The following is a 16,427-nucleotide window of genomic DNA, read 5'->3' on the forward strand; positions in this document are numbered from 1 at the left end:
TCTATTATTTTGCCAAGGTGCTCCGCGAACATGGCATTCATCAACCGCTAGTATGTTGCTCCGGTGTTCTTCAATCCGAAATGCATGACATTGTAGCAGTATAGGCCCTTGTCGGTTGTGAAGGTGGTGCATTCTTGGTCGCCGAGGTGCATCTTGATTTGGTTGTATCAGGAGAAAATGTCCATCATGCTGAGCAGATCATGTCCGTCTGTTGCGTCGACCAGCTGGTCAATGCGGGGTAGCGGGAAACTATCCTTGGGGCATGCCTTGTTAAGACCTTTGAAGTCTACAAACATTCGCCATTTTCCGCTAGGCTTTTTTACTATGACCAAGTTGGAAATCCATTAGGGATAATTGACTTGGCGGATGAACGCAATGCCTTGCAGCTTTGTGACCTCTTCCCCAATCGCACGATATCTTTCTTCATCAAAAGCCTTTCTCTTCTGTTTGATTGGATAAAAAGATGGCTTAATACTTAACTTGTGCGTGATGATTTCAGGAGAGATGCCTGGAATGTCGGCGTAGGACCATGCGAATACAGCGGCGTTGTCTTGCAGAAATTTTGCGAGTTTCGCCACTATCTCGGGGGAAAGTTGGGGCTGATGCGGAACGTTCGCTTAGGGTGTTCATCAGAGATGCTGATGACCTACGAGGATGTTTCCAGGTTGACAGGTTCCTTTTTTACATATTTCTCTTCGCCGTCTCTAGGGTTTTCAATTGCATCCGTCAGCGGCACATGATTTCCTACCGTTAGGATCTCATGGCCACGTGTTGACTGCGCCACAGTTATTGAGTAGCACTCCCGCGCTAACTATTGGCTTTCTTTCACACAACTCGTGTTGTTGGGTGTAGGGAACTTCATGAGAAGCATATACCTTGCAATGATGCACTTCAGCTTGTTGAGTGTCGGTCGGCCGATGATGGTATTGTAGGAATTGAAGCAATCGACAACAATAAATTTTGTATGTACCTCTTCCGTGCATGCGCTAGCGCCGATGGCTAGGCGCATGTAGTCAGAACCTAGTGGTTGTGTGATGTTGCCAGAGAAGCTGAGCAACGGTTCGTGATCCTAGAGTAGCTTTCTGTTCCGTTGGAGTTGGTTGTAGTAACCATTGAAGATGACATTTACGGCGGACCCGCTGTCAACGAGGACCCTTCGTACTGACCATTTATCGAGCATGGCATCGATGAGGAATGGATCGTCGTGGGGGAGATGTACTCCATGCTCTTCTTCTTCCAAGAAGGTTATGGGTTCGCACCCAGATCTTAGTAGCTTAGCGGATCTTTCATAGCGGATGTTGCAAACTTCTTTGGGGTGGTTGGCGCGAGCATAACGATTTCTTGCCATATGAGACATGTTGGTGATCGGGGCACCGCCGTTGTTAGTGTTGATACGGCGCATGGGCTCGATGTTGGCGACCACTGGCAGTGGTTATCGTACCTTGAACTGTTCCAGTTTGCCATCTCGATACAAAGTCTTGATTGCCGTTTTCAGAGCATTGCAATTGGTTGTGTTGTGACCGCTGTCCTCGTGGTACTTGCACCACTTGCAGGTGTTCCTCGGTTTTCCCATCCTCGGGTATTTTCTTGGTGGTGGCGGTGAGATTTGGTCCTTGCATTGATCGTATATCTCTTCATACGAGGCCGTGAGGACTGTTAACACTGCATACTGCTTGAAGGACTCCGTCTGTTTGCTACGGTTATCCCCGTGGGATGAGCGATTGCTCTTGCTGTGGTAATGTTGGTCCTTTTGCCGCTTGCTTTGGTAGTTGTTTTGTTGCCACTCTCTCTTTTTGTCAGTCAGCGGTGTGGCAGGGGTTTTGTTAGTGGTCTCCTGCTGGTTGGAGGAAGGCCGAGTGGACTTTGCTGGCGTTGGCGGAGGTGGTGGGGTTTCTCCGTATGTGATGAATTCTGCCAGCACGTGGAGGACGGCCTCTCTTATGACGTGGTCATATGCGACATTTGGATAATTGTAGTTGAGATGATAGAGAAATGGTCCCTTTAGGAGTCCTTGCTTAAAGGCTACCAGTGCCATTGTTTTATCAAGATCGCGGCACCGAGATGCCACTGCTCTCCACCTAGTGACAAATGCCTTTAGCGTTTCCTCTGCGCCCTGTTTGACGCTAAACAATTGGCTAGTGTTGTGATGTTCGGCGGCCAATAGGATGAACCGCGACAGGACAGCGTTTGATGGTGCATGGAATGGGTCGATGGATCCTGGTGGGCACTCGAAGAACCAGCTCATTGCCTCACTATCCAACGTCTCACTGAATAAGTGGCAGAGGGTGGCGTCATCGAATCCCTTGTGGTTAGTGACTTTGTTGAAGGTGTCCATATGGATGAAGGGATCAGTGAGGCCGTTGTACTGTGACATCTTTGGTGTCTTTGCATGTGCTGGCTAGACAGCTTGTAGGATCCTGGCGGTGAATGGCTTTGGCCTCAATGCAAAGAGTGGATTTTGAATTGGCGTTGAGGCGCCTATCTTGGCCTGGATTAGTCTTTGCTCTAGTTGCTGCATCCTTTCTAATATTAGAGCGGTTGCATTGCCAGCGGGTCCCGCTTGGAGGTTCCGCTGAGCTAACTCTTACCTAGGGGCAGGCGGGTTGCCCTCAGTTCTTGCTCTGGTTGGGGTTGGTGCGCGGTTGTGATTCCGCTTCTTGTTCCATCATCAAGCGTGGTAGAGGTGGGGGACAGTTCAGATAGGTTCAGCGGGACTTGCATTTGTATGACTGGGGTGGGTATTAGTCTTCCGCTGCTGGGTCGACTACGTCTGGTACTGTGTGGTTGCTCGCTCTGCGCTGGGTTAGTGTTTGCCTCCAGCTCCTTCTTCAGTTAGTCGAATTTTGACATCAGCGTGGCCACTTGCTTTTGGGCTTCAGCCTTTTCCTTGCGCTCTTGCTCGTGCTCCCTGTTTGCCTTGTGAAAGGTTTACCAATGCTAGCTTATACATAGCGGTGAGGTCCCGGCCTGGTGGGCAGCGACTGCTGCCTGGACTAGCCTCCGCTGTAGTTTTAGTTTGTGGTATCTGGGGGTGTCCTGGGGTTCCATGCTAGGGTTGACCGGAGTGTTGAATAGCGCGCGGTTAACATTAGCCGCTGGGTTAATGTTAGTCGTGGGGTTGGTGGGTTGGGGCTTGATAGACTGGTCCGCTTGTTCTTCGGCGATTCCCCCGCTATCATTAGTCATGGTGATTGTTGTGGTGGGGTGACCTTTTGCTTAAGGATTCCCACAGACAGCGCCAATGTTAATGTCTAAGATTCAGCAGTAACCAAATCCTAATCAACGTGGGTTCGAGAGGCGAACCGCTACTTGTGATTTTCTTGTTGTTTCCGCTATCTGTCAAATAAAATACAAAGGGCGTCAGAGGGAGACCGCAGTGGGCAATCTTCTCTTCTCCGATGCCTAAGTCAGTCAATGTATTTGTGTTGACAGAATAACGTTAGGTAACTAGTAAATGCGTAATTAATAAGGAGAGAGGAGTAGACCTTTTATAGGTGGAGAAGAGACTGGTCTCTTCCTTGTTTTTGATGTGGGACTGATATGCTTCAGTCCCCAGCCTCTGATGCTTTAGCAAGGTGATCTTGGCGCGGCGCGTCAGCAGTGATCTCGGGATGAGCCGGAGCTCAGGTGATAGCCTGTTTGGTTGTGTTTCCGTAGATCACACACTCGATAGTTGTTGGTGCCGCTAGCGGTAGTATGAGCGTGGCTCATTGTAACTAATTATGCTTAGGCAAATGCTCCTATAACTCTATAAGTAAGGGAAACCAACTTGAATCTTCAAACAGGCTTCTTGAAAAGTAAGGGAACTAAGGAACTGAGAATGTACAGCTACAGATATAATAGAGACTTTGATATTTATTCATCGGAAACTATACAAATCTTGAGTTTTCTTCGTAATTGTACAAAAAAATTGGTAACTTGAATTGGTAATTGTACATAACTGAATCAATCTAGGGTTTTGAAGAATGAAATTGACGAACTGATAAAAATAGCAGCGGAAATCAATGGAGGTGAGCGATGGTCAGGCCTCCATGGGCTTTGATACCATATTGAAATTCACGGTAAAACATAAAAAAAAGGGCTAAATACTAGTTAGTACCCTGTGATTTAGGTTCAAAATCAATTCAGTCCCTGGACTTCTAATTTCATCAAAAACACCTCTCCACTTTCAATTTTGATCTAATAGGTCCAATTCGTTAATATTCTGTTATGGGTTCAAGTTATAGTCGGATTATTTGTTGAAAAACTATTTATTTTTAATAGTAGGACTCACTCCTAAATTGACTATATAGACCACCTCGACACCACATCATAAAATATAGGCCATATATGAGCCACGTTAACAAGTTAAATAACTCAATTGTCGGAAAACTAACAAATTGGACCTATTAGATCAAAATTGAAAGTGCAGGGTTGTTTTTGATGAAATTAGAAGTTCAGGGACTGAATTGATTTTGGACCTAAACCACAGGGTAGTAATTTGTATTTAGCCCTAAAAAAAAATATAAGAAAGTAGAAATTCTAAGAAAACCAAAAAACCAAGGAAGAAGATGATGTACTGTTACTGATATTTCTCTAGGTAGTTTTACAATTGGTAAACAACTAACAGTAAAGGATAAATCTCCCCATTTATACTGACTTGATTACTATCACTTTGATCTTTGACCATCTATATTGACCAACTATATTGACTTTGACCTATACTCTTAACATTGACTTCTACCCATGGTTTGAAGTAGGGCTGGGCACGGACCGAGCTATATGTATAATTTGAAGGGCCCGAACCAGGCCCGTTTCTTTCGGACAGAGCCCAAAATTTGTGTTTTCGAGTATGAGACCGAATTAGGCCCAGACAGTTTTTTTCGGGGCCGGTTTTCTAGGCTTTCAGGCCCAAATTGGCCTTGACAGGAAAGGAAGGAAAAAAAAAAAAAAAAAAACTTATTGTCATGATCAACACAGATCTTAGATCATCTAATACCAAGTTTTGAATAGCCTCCTTTCACATAAACTAAGTAAGCCTGCGAGGTTTCTAACCTCTGAAAATTGAAATAGCTGGACATTATAAACAAATCCAAATCTTCCTCTTTGTAGGTGCCATCTAACCCTTAAATATATGCTCTATATATGCTATTGGCTTAGGGATACAAAATTGTAGGATTGGGCATAATCAACTCTATAATCCAAATTGCAAAACTTACATATGTACTGAGTTCTCTTAAAATCCAAGTGACAACCCAAACTCTTTATTCAACACATAGGGACATTAGTTTCCATTTGAGATTTGAAATTACATCTAAACCAGCAGTCTTATCAAAAAAAAAAAATGATGGGATAAGCTCGATGAGGACGACTGCAAGGACCTGGACGCCAAAGCAAGTGGAGACCGAAAGTGATGGCGCAGCGCAGAGGTCAGTGGTGGAGATGGAGTGGAGGAAGGAGTTGGGTGTGCAATCTTAAGATGAAGAATTACAGAGAAGCAGAAATAGTTGCAAAGATTGCTTAGTTTCTTGATAGATTAGGCTTTGGGATTGAGGTTTCGTGATAGATTAGGCTTCCTTTATAACTAATACGGAAAAGGAAGAAGTAAGAGGAAGAAGAAGAAGAAGAAAAAAAAACTTAAGGAGAAGGAGAAAAAGTATCTGACGCGTGGAGAAAAGAAGGACTCGTGGAGAGAAGAAATACCTAATAATGAAATATACGGGCCTAACGGGCTCTTTTTCTCTAAAAACACAAAGCCCAGGGCAGGACTGTTTTAATATACTTCAAGCCCGGACCAAACCGTTTTGCATAAAAAAAAATTAGGGCCCAGACTGTACGGGCCGGGCTGTGACGGGTTAGTCCGGTCTACCCGGCTTACCGGCTAAAATGCCCAGCCCTAGTTTTAAGGTTTCTAATCTTATGTTTGCGGATGACTGTCTTAGTTTTGCTAAACCTTCTCATTATGCGGCAACAAATCTTTTACGTACCTTATCTCGTTTTTCTGAAGCTTCTAGCTAGCACATAAATTATCATAAGTCCATTGTTTATTTTTCCAACAATATTTCGGTCTCAGTAAAAAGAGATATTACATGTTGTTTAGGTATTCAGCATAAATCTTCTATTGGTAGATATCTTGGCTTTCATAAAAGAGATTTCTTACAAGGAATTGTCAGTTTATATATATAAATATATATATATGTCCATATTTTACATATAAATTTTGACTTTTTCAAAATATATGAATGATACTAAATATATTTGTAATTATGAGGCTAACACTTCCCATATTCCCAAATCTATGCCCATAAAAGCGAGGTTAACGATGCCTCTCAAGCGAGACTAAACACTCAAAAAGATGTACTATGTTTTTCCAATCTGATGGAAGCAATTAATCTCGGAAGTTTCTCCAAAAAAAAAAAAAATTGTCAATCAAGACCATTTAGATTTTTCATCTAAAACTATGGGACTATAGCACACAGTTTTTTTTTGGACCAAAAATGCATGTTCTTATTTTTAATGAAAATCATACGACATTTAAATCATGATTTTAAAGCAATTTTAAAATTGATGGAACTCAAAAACCCTGACTTGATTTTTTTTTTTTTTTTTACAATTTTCTAAAGTCAAAAAACTGAGTAAATCATACATACAAATAGGGTCGAGATTTTTGGGGCTTGTCACTTGGAGAATCTCCTAAAAATTACAAATCTTGAGATTAAGGTATTGGGGCTGTGTTTGTTACGTGGGACTATCATTCTCCACCTTATTTCCTATAGTAGTCTAGGACTCTTTTAGCTTGGGATATGCTATGTTAATACAAGACCCATGTTTGGTACTTCTTAGGACTAAAGAGCAGAATAGTCAAAATAGTCATATCCCATGTTTGTTTGTGTATTGGACTAAAAGTTGGTAATTTGCAGAAATGTGAACGATTTTAATGACAGCTGTAGAACCCAATGATTCACTAATCAATTCAGATTACACATTTAACTCTGGGATTGCAATGACAGCTGCAATCCTTACTGGACAGACTCACTTAGTTGTTTTACAATCTGTTTTCAACATAGAACAAAACAGAGCAACAAAGAGACCCACTCTTTTACAACCAAAGGATTGAAAATCAAAGTATACTCAATAGCAAGAAGAACCACAGAACCTGTATGTATGTGTGTGTGTGTGTGTGTGTGTGTATATACAGGGCCCTTCTAGTGAGGGATCCCTTTTTTTGGGTCTTTTATAGGGATAGGCATTATACCAACTTTTCGATCATATTTTCACATCTTAACCGTTCAGTTTTTAGGTCCTAATGTATAGATCACTTCTGCAAATTTTCAGCCAATTTGATGATCGTTAAGGTATCAAAAACTGCAATTTACCATTATAAACACGAACGGTTCCGGTTCGACAGATTCGGTCCGTTCGTGTAAATTGCAGTTTTGGATGCCTTAACGATCACCAATTTGGCTGAAAATTTGCAGAAGTGATCTATACATTAGGACCTAAAAACTAAACAGTTAAGATGTGAAAATATGATCTAAAAGTTGGTCTAATGCCGATCCCTATAAAAGACCAAAAAAATGGATCCCTTAGTGGAAGCCCTCTCTCTCTCTCTCTCTCTCTCTCTCTCTCTCTATATATATATATATATATATATATATACACACACACACACACACACATGAGGAAGAAATCACCAAGATTGGTTCAGCTTGGTTGAAGTATGGTGACGAGGTGCAGAGGCACTTGCTTCCCACTTCCATCTTAACAGCAAGGTCTTCATGATTGCATCGAGTGGACAGCAAGACGAGATGGAAATCTGATATAGTTGCTTTCTGCTTTCTTCTTTGACAACAAGGTTTCCATGAGACGAAGATGAAGAACCTAGTTGCCATGTTGTTCCTTTTCTATTTCGATAGCAAGTTCTCCATGAAGGAGAAAATGGCCACACATTAAAGTGAAGAAGAAGACCACCACACACAAACTACAATATTCTTCAGACTTGGTCTTTTGATAGAAAGACCACCACAATGCAATTAAATAATCTTTCATTCTTGTTCTTCGAGTTCATGCTTAAAATGCATGTCTCCTACATTTGCAAATAAACAACTCTTTTCGAGTTCATGCTCAGAAAACAAAGCTGCCATGCAAATAAATTATGACCTCCAAGCTTAAAAAGCAAAACATACTACAACACTTCATGCTTGGTGTTACGTCTTGACAGCAAGACCACCATACCACCATACTTGTATTTAATCAATTTTACCACCATGATTAAACAATTTATCTTGGGCTGCACATGACCTTGGGTAGAGTTTTTGTGTTTAAGTGGAATGCCAACACTTTTGATACTAACAGTGGTTCTCTAAATTTCCATCGATTAAATGCCTCCAAAATATCAGCTACAGCCAATATCAACACCACAAGTTAATCAACTATACTGGTCACAAACATGCATCAAGATTTCTGTATAAAAATCATAAAGGGATGATCCATTTTCAAGACAACTGAACCAAACCAATGTTATAATTCTTGGGCTCCCATATATAATAATAATAATCACACACCTCGGTTTTGCTTGTCCATTTCAAGAATAACATCGAAATCTTGAAAATCAGGCACCTTGATTGGCCTGGACAAAGATGTTATCTCAATCCCATGCCTTTTAGTTGCTGCCTTCATTCTTGGGTCCGCTTGATTTCCCTTTTTTTAACACTAACAAACAAAAACAAACTGACTCCAACAAACACTTGCAGCATCAGAAACTAAAGCAGTAGTTATAGTCGAATCTAAAGTCATACCTCATGGTAATTAATGGTGCCAGCAGAGTCAATCTTGAACTTGGAATCCAGACCCGTTTTCTTGACCAAGTCCTTGAAGACTCCTTCAGCAACTGGAATCCAGACCTCATGGTAAAAACACATACGTTGTTAAAAGAAAAAAACAAGTCTTAAAATTGATCAATTCTTAGCAAATCAAGCTACCCAGACACCAATTGTTACAACGCATAAACAATTGTTAATAGAAAATCAATCCATAGTCTTTAATTTAACAAATCACAGTAGATACACGAGAAGCAGAAGCTAGACGGGGTCGAAGGGAAGAGGGAATCAGAATCAAAGCAAAAGGAGCATCAGAGAGACAAGAAATTAAACCTAGAAGAGTAGTTCAAGCAGGATGAAGCGCGATCGAGAGTGGAGAGACGAGGCTTCGCGCGAAAGAGATGGAGAGATGGCTTCGCGCGAAAGAGAGGAGAGACTAATGAGCGTTGTTGAAGCCCTGCCTTCCACAGTCCCATGAGTTTTGGGGGGTCTATGTAAGAAGGTTGGGAGCTGATGCGGGGACTCTCGTATCTCATTTAATTGAGTCCTCATGTGTGCCAAACGTGGGATAAGTCTAATTTTCTTTATAAGCTACTCCAATCCAGTCCAGTCCCACCAAACAAACACAGCCTAGGTGTATAAGTGGTTCAGTTTGATTTTTCCTAGTCTAATTAGGGGTATGTGGCTCTCTCACCTGCTTCATGATCTGCACATTAAACTCAGTGATGTTCCCACACTGCATTGTGATAACATTTCAGCTCTTGCCCTTGCCACCAATCCTGTCTACCACTCCAAACTCAAGCACATCGAAGTGGATGTTCATTTTACCAGAGATCAAGTAAAGGCCGGCACAATCAAGCTGCAATTTGTCACTTCCAAAGAGCAACTTGCTATCTCTTCACCAAAGGCTTAGGATTTTCCCAGCATCAATAACTATGTGACAGCTTGAAGCTGATGACTCACCTTCAAGCTGAGGAGGGGTATTAGGTGTATAAGTGGTTCAATTTGATTTTTCCTAGTCTAATTAGGGATAATTAGCCCATCTGCTAATTAGTCGTTAATTAGCTAGTAATCCATGCTTTGCTGCATGGTTAGGTTGCACCTACTCTACAGCTCACACACACGTGTCTCTTTCTTATTTGTCCTCATGATGTATAAGTAACAGCCCCCTACTCTCACTCTGTAACAATTTCATAGCTCCCTCAGTATTAGAATTGATTCTCTCTCTCCCAATTACATATTTTCTCTCTATAGTTATCATAAGGAACTGTCTAAAATTTAATTACAAACATTTTTATGGGCGTAATTACATTTTAAACACTACAAATATACTAATCCTCAAACAAATTATGATGTAATTGGCCACTGTAATAGTCCACTGTTTTGGGTGGGAAATTAATATTAGGATTTTTGTTTTTTTTTTTTTTTTGGAAAATCTTCCAATGTTGGTTCCCACTTCCCACAAAGTTGAATAAGGATACGACATTTTTCGTTGTGCTTAGCCTCTTTTGAGAAAGTACTGATAGCCTCACTTGCATGATGAATCCTCAATAAATGGAGACGAACAATTACAAGAAAGTAATTAAACAACACAAACTTGTGCTTAGTCTGTTTTGATGTGCATAGCCTCTTTTTTATCTTGCATAATGAACCTTCAATAAATGGAGAATCATTTGAGAAAGTGCCTTTATCCTCACTTGCATAATCAACCTTCAATAAATACAATTACAAGAAAGTAATTAAAGAGCACAAACTTGTGCTAGTCTCTTTCGATGCGCATAGATCCTCACTTACAAAATGAACCTTCAATAAATGGAGACGTATAATTGCAAGAAAGAAATTAAAGAACACAAACTTGTAAAAACGATCAGAGAAATTGCCTCGGACGCGGAGCAACATGGACAAGGGAATCCACCATTATAGAATGAGGATTACAAAGATTATTTACAACAGCTCTCTTATCTTATAAAGGGTCTCAAATTGAGCCACTACGTCCTTCTAACATTCTTAGTATAAGGCATCTCTCATGCTTTAATATAGAAATTTAAAACATATGCAAGCAAATCCAGCAAATGCCATCGACTTAAATGCTACAGAGCTCGGCAACTTCCCCTTGTCCTTCCTTAGGTATAGGGCTTCGTACAACGGTAGGTTAATGACAATCAAAACCACACATAGAAGAATCTGCAAGGACATTGTCTCATAAACCTCTGCAATACCCTTTGTTCCAGTGGTTGCTGCCTTCAGAAACCAGGCAAAGCAGTACAGATTGAGCAATGCAAGTGTTGCCAGCACGGTAAACATTGGAGACGAGCCCCCGAATTCCATGATTTCTTTCTCATATCGTTCGGACACGTCTTCATCGGCCACCTTGGCTGTTATTACAAATGCTGAATCTATGTATCCGAGGTAGTGTACAATGGTGTCGATGAAGGCAAATAAGTATGAGGTTGTTCCCTGGTAAAGCCATATACGTTGGTCGTTCCACCAACCTAAGCTCGTGCCTCCACACCATAGAAACTCCACAAAGCTCCCAATGTTCTTAGCAATTATAACAAATGCAAATGGTATAATCCATCTGCTTGAAATCTAAGTCCAGAAAACAAAACCCATATTATAGAAAACCTAGAAACATAATGTATACAATCGATGTACGTTAAAGTTTGAGCGTCCGACCTATGTTGATATTCTTAAGTCTCAGACGAGCTACGCCCTAGCTACTGATCATATATTTAGATGAATACTCTAATTTCAATATGCCATGTTATGAATAGTAATTAGAAACATGTAGATTTTGTGACAGATATTAATGAGATGAACTATACCTGAGGAAATAAGGACGTGCCTCTAAGGAGGTAAAGTGAAGGAAGAGTTGAGTAAATTAGTGTTGCCCAGCAATTAGCAGCCCATAAGTTGTAGCGAAGGTATCCAAGTTGATGGCCTAAACCAATCCTTCCACGGCCATACCATACAACACTGTACTTAGACAGCGTAATCTGAAGGTGGCCTTCCGACCATCTCTTATGCTGCACAAGTGCCTGAAGCAATGTGGTAGGAGCTAATCCTAAGAAAGCTTTCCTTGTTGGATTGCAATACACTGATTTCCATCCTCGGCATTGGATCAATAACCCCGTTATCACATCTTCAACCGGACACCCATATTTCAAACCCATCTGCAAATTATAAAGATTTTGTCTGAACTTATATACAAGTATTGTTACACAATTACACTTACTAAATCTGCAAGTGGATATATATAAACATAATATGTACGTGTGGTTGATAGACAGGGATACCTCTTTTCCCCATTGTGTGTTCTCTTCATATGTACAACTCGCAAGACTTTTTGAACTTTCTTCTAATTCATGAATGCCAATTTCTTCACCTTTTTGTCCTCCCATTTCATCTCACTCTTATTTACCTTGCTGAATTTCTTCCCACAAAGAGTTTCTCTTCTGTGAAAGCATCCACTTCCAATATATGATGTCCCCCAATAATTATCCAGACCATGGAATTCCACCTTCAGTATATACCAAAACAATAACTGAAGTCCAAATAATATGATATGAAACATTTAATCGAAAATTTTGATTTTAATATTTTCATGAACATATACAACTCACCTCGAAATATACTCGTAATGAAGCGTATAATTCATTCTTGGTAAGGTTATCGAAATTCTGCGGGAACTGTACGTATGCAATCTCATGGCCTTGTTCTTCATCCATTAAGAAGCAGAGTGCATCCCTTATGGCCTTCGAGTTGTTTGAATACATGTCACAGTCTACATTAAGAATCAACTTCCCATTGCTTATATTTGACGATACCCTAATCTGCAAATTGCGAAGGATCGCATCCGTTATCTAAACCCTACACGCACACAAACAAACACGTACATGCACACATATCTCGTAAATTTACCAGAGCATTCATAGCACCAGCTTTGAAGTTATGGTGAATCTGGGGTCTCTTCTCCCGAGCCAAATACACCAAAGTTGGCAACACACACCCTTCAACATCTCTTGCATTTGGGTCTCTCCCATCAATTACTATCTGGGAGAAAAGTTCAACTAATTTAAACATCTAGCACTAAAAAGCGAGTTTCTCTGATCAGTTAATATTAATAAATCAAAATGTCATACTTGAAGAATGGTTTCATGGTCACGTTTTGATGAATATGAGTCCCATCGAGAAAAGCCTTTATGTTTTGATCTCACTTCTTCTGAAATGCGGCCTAGGTTCACTGCATTTCCAATTTTGGCCGCCATGGCCTCGTATAATTTCTACAACAATAATTTGAAGACATGAGAGCTTAAGTAGTAACAATGCGACACAAAATAAAAGCTTTTTTATTTATTATTTTATAGAAATTCAAGTGTAAAAAAAGAGAGTAAAAACATAAACAGGATAAACGGTCGAGACACATCCCCACCATATCATATATATTGAAGTCAAAAATGAATTATTCTAGTTAAACCATCTGCGATTTTATTTCGTTTGCAAAAACTATGAGAACATTAAAAAGACATGAAAATAATTCAAGACAAACAATTAAATTGATTTTCCAAGACAAAGTGAATGATAACGAAGATAATTATTAAGCAATTTTCGCCACCGACTAGCTAATGTCCTAATTACCTGGCGAACAAAAATTTCATTACTACCAACTAATAAATCTAACAAAATGGTTAAGAGACGCTTAATTTTAAAGAATACATGATCAAAATTTGCTTAATTACCGAAGATCATAAATTTCTAAATCAACCGAGAATGGACAAGACATCACTATTCCTCTTATGCTTTAATAATCATACCCACGAGTGTCCCTATTAACTGTCATCTGCTTGGAGCATTCTATTCGTCGTCTTTGGGAAAAGTAGGGCTGTCACTGGTAGGTAGGGCTGTCAATTCCGACACGACCCAATAACATGACTCGAAACCCGCACGAAATAAAGCGGGTTGAACCCGCAAGATTAAAAAGCGGGTCAGCCATGGGTCAACCCGCTATGACCCATTTAATAAATGGGTCGGCCACGGGTCAACCCGCCAACACGAAGTGAACCCGTATAACCCGATTATGCTATACTTCATCCTGAAATTTTAGATGTTGAGAGTATTTGATCATAGGATTAGACAATTTGAAATATTTTGCTTTATAATTATTGGATTTAATTATTTATGAAATATATATAATTATTTATATTCTTCGTCTTGTAAAGTTTTTAGTGAATTTAATCAATTTATGCATTTTTTTAGTTAAATGGGTTGCATTGTTAACCTTTAAATGGGTCATTTTGTCAAACACAACACAACCTATTTATTAAATGGGTTAAGCGGGTTGGAAACGGGTAACCCGTTTAATAAATAGGTTGGGTTTGGGTTTAAATTTTTGACACGATTATTAAATGGGTTGGGTTTGGGTTTGTATCTGGCGACTCGACAAATACCTTGACCCGACACGAACCCAACCCGACACGACCCATTGACAGCCCTACTGGTAGGTTCGAATCGATTATTGGTATTACTAACTTTAAAACCAAAGCTTTTAGTTTCAAAATTGAGTTACCAATTACCAACCAAAATTTTCGGTTTTTAATCATATATATCAAATTCGCTATTTCAGTTTTCGGTATTACCAACTTTAGAACAACTAATTATTTGTAATAATAATTAGAATGAACAAAATTATGTTTTTCAATTTTATAGTCGTAAAATTTGTATTCATCTACTAATTCTAGCTTTATTTTGCATATATGACATCAAGTTTTAGCCAGTTTCATTAAAACTAGGTTACTAGGCCATCTTTGACTAGGTTTTTTAAAATACATGTACTATTAATGTAATGTTGTGTTAATACTATTATGAAAATTTTTATGTTTATTTCTTAATATACATGTATGAGTATTGAAAACCATAGTATGTAAAGCTATTATTTATATTTATCGGTAGATTCGGTATTTACCAAAATCAAATGAATTTTTTTGGTAATTTTTCATTTTAGTTTTATCGGTCTTGGTTACCAAAAAATCGATTTACCAAACATAAAACATCGGTTAATATTCGATAGATTTAGTAATTACCAAACTATAAGTGACAGTACTTGAAAAAACCAATGCCTATTTATGCTTTCCACAAAGATCTGTAGTGGAAATATGTACGTACGTCATGTGTGACACAATTATTAATTATTGGTTCGATCTTAACCATGCAGAGTTAACCCCACTTTTTTGAATGGCTCTACTTCGTCATATTTTCCGCTCATCTTAAAGTTAAAAGTCCTCGCCCGAGCAATCAAAGTGCGTCGGATTATGGAAGGATTAATGATAAGTTAAATAATAATTACCTTAATTACAGCTAAATCCCTGGTCTGTTTCTGATTCTGACTTTGATCATCAGAAGCTGTTGAGACAAAATAAGCGGCGGGTGATCTTGGCTCCACACTGTACTTCTTGCAATAGGGTATCCAATGCTTGGCAAACTCAGCAGCTTCCAAAAAAGCATAGTACGTAAACTCTGAGCCGCCATCGTCAGAAAGATACACGCTGAGCTTCTCCGCCGGATAGTCATAAGCCATGACCGACAGAACAGTGTTCATCACCATAATCGGCGGCTCTATGATGGGATCCGCTGTGCACACGAATATGTCCACCCCCGGCAACTCATTCTCATATCTGTTAAGTAATTTTATGTGAGTTAAAAATACATGCTAAGTGTTTAAAGATCATCATTACAAAAGAACTAAAGTTAGACCTAGAGCTAATACAAAAACAGTATAGCATGCATGTTAAGTTGTTAAACAATCGATATGAATTATTCATTCGTCGATATACATACCTTTCAGAGAGCCTGTCCTTGAAGGTTTGCCGGTTGATGCGGCTCCACCGAAGGGCTTGAGTGAGGAACCAGTAAAAAGCGAACCATAACTCAGCGGCGAACAACAACATCCAACCAAATCTTCCATCTTCTCCAGCTTTTGGTATATGAGTCACTCTATAAACCGAAATCAAACATATTCCAACAGATACAGACACTGCAGAAAACCTATAGAGGACTTTTCCCTTTGCGTTCGTTGTCTCAAATAGTGGTAAATATCTTTCCTCTCCCATTTTTGAGCTAACTCTAATTGCCCGATCCTTCTCTATTTGAAATGGTTTAATGACAGTGAAGGACCCGGGACCAGGCGTTGACGTGGCTCCTTATCGAAATAAGCCTCCAGAGTGTTGTTCCTGCAGTTTATGACGACTGTCAAGATCACTCATATGCATAGTTGGCAGTGACACGTATAAGAGCATCTTCCCCGCAGGCTAAATCTCCATATATGGCTTACCTCTCTCTCCCACCATAGGCTATTACACATATGGGTTTCAAAAAACAAAAAAACTGGCCTGCTAACATTTCATAAGCTAAATTTGGCTTCCCATTTGGTAGGATAAATGGTAGGTCCCGTTTAATTTTTATGTTTTATTTCTTTATATATTATGTTTTATACATTTATGAAATTATAGTTCTTATATAAATGTGTTATTTATAATATTTCTGAATATAAAAATTACATCATTGTTAAGATCTTGTTGAGATCTTCAATATGAACCTAATATTTGATATGTTCAGAATTTTTTTAATTTTTAT

General features: G+C 39.5%; 3 protein-coding genes across 3 annotated transcripts; all 3 read right to left on the reverse strand.

Annotated features, from left to right (window-relative positions):
• Positions 1-1,432: 1,432 nt before the first annotated feature.
• Positions 1,433-2,374, reverse strand: LOC112164275. Its single transcript, XM_024300495.1, has one exon. The coding sequence runs from the start codon at positions 2,372-2,374 to the stop codon at positions 1,433-1,435; it is 942 nt and encodes a 313-aa protein (XP_024156263.1).
• Positions 2,375-8,259: 5,885 nt separating this feature from the next.
• LOC112164276 (low molecular weight phosphotyrosine protein phosphatase-like) lies at positions 8,260-9,540 on the reverse strand. Its single transcript, XM_024300496.1, has 4 exons — positions 9,493-9,540; positions 8,778-8,882; positions 8,544-8,679; positions 8,260-8,378 (listed from the first exon to the last, which is right to left on the reverse strand). The coding sequence occupies exons 1-4, from the start codon at positions 9,538-9,540 to the stop codon at positions 8,260-8,262; spliced, it is 408 nt and encodes a 135-aa protein (XP_024156264.1).
• A 1,062-nt stretch (positions 9,541-10,602) lies between these two features.
• On the reverse strand, positions 10,603-16,067 carry LOC112167497 (cellulose synthase-like protein E1). The gene is given in 9 exon segments (XM_024304522.2): positions 10,603-11,387; positions 11,624-11,971; positions 12,095-12,174; positions 12,177-12,318; positions 12,422-12,631; positions 12,720-12,851; positions 12,941-13,081; positions 15,142-15,469; positions 15,633-16,067. Coding segments are annotated over 9 exon segments (2,211 nt in total). The 5' UTR covers positions 15,905-16,067; the 3' UTR covers positions 10,603-10,829.
• Positions 16,068-16,427: the final 360 nt, after the last annotated feature.

The sequence above is a fragment of the Rosa chinensis genome, chromosome 5, assembly GCF_002994745.2.
Source record: "Rosa chinensis cultivar Old Blush chromosome 5, RchiOBHm-V2, whole genome shotgun sequence".
In the NCBI taxonomy this organism is placed as follows: domain Eukaryota; kingdom Viridiplantae; phylum Streptophyta; class Magnoliopsida; order Rosales; family Rosaceae; genus Rosa; species Rosa chinensis.

Coding starts and splice junctions, on each gene's coding strand:
- LOC112164276 (XM_024300496.1), bottom strand. CDS start 9,540: ATGCAGTGTGGGAACATCACTGAGTTTAATGTGCAGATCATGAAGCAG. Junction 8,883..9,492: donor ATGTGCAGATCATGAAGCAG/GTGAGAGAGCCA, acceptor TTTTACCATGAG/GTCTGGATTCCAGTTGCTGA. Junction 8,680..8,777: donor GCACCATTAATTACCATGAG/GTATGACTTTAG, acceptor TGTTAAAAAAAG/GGAAATCAAGCGGACCCAAG.
- LOC112164275 (XM_024300495.1), bottom strand. CDS start 2,374: ATGTCACAGTACAACGGCCTCACTGATCCCTTCATCCATATGGACACC.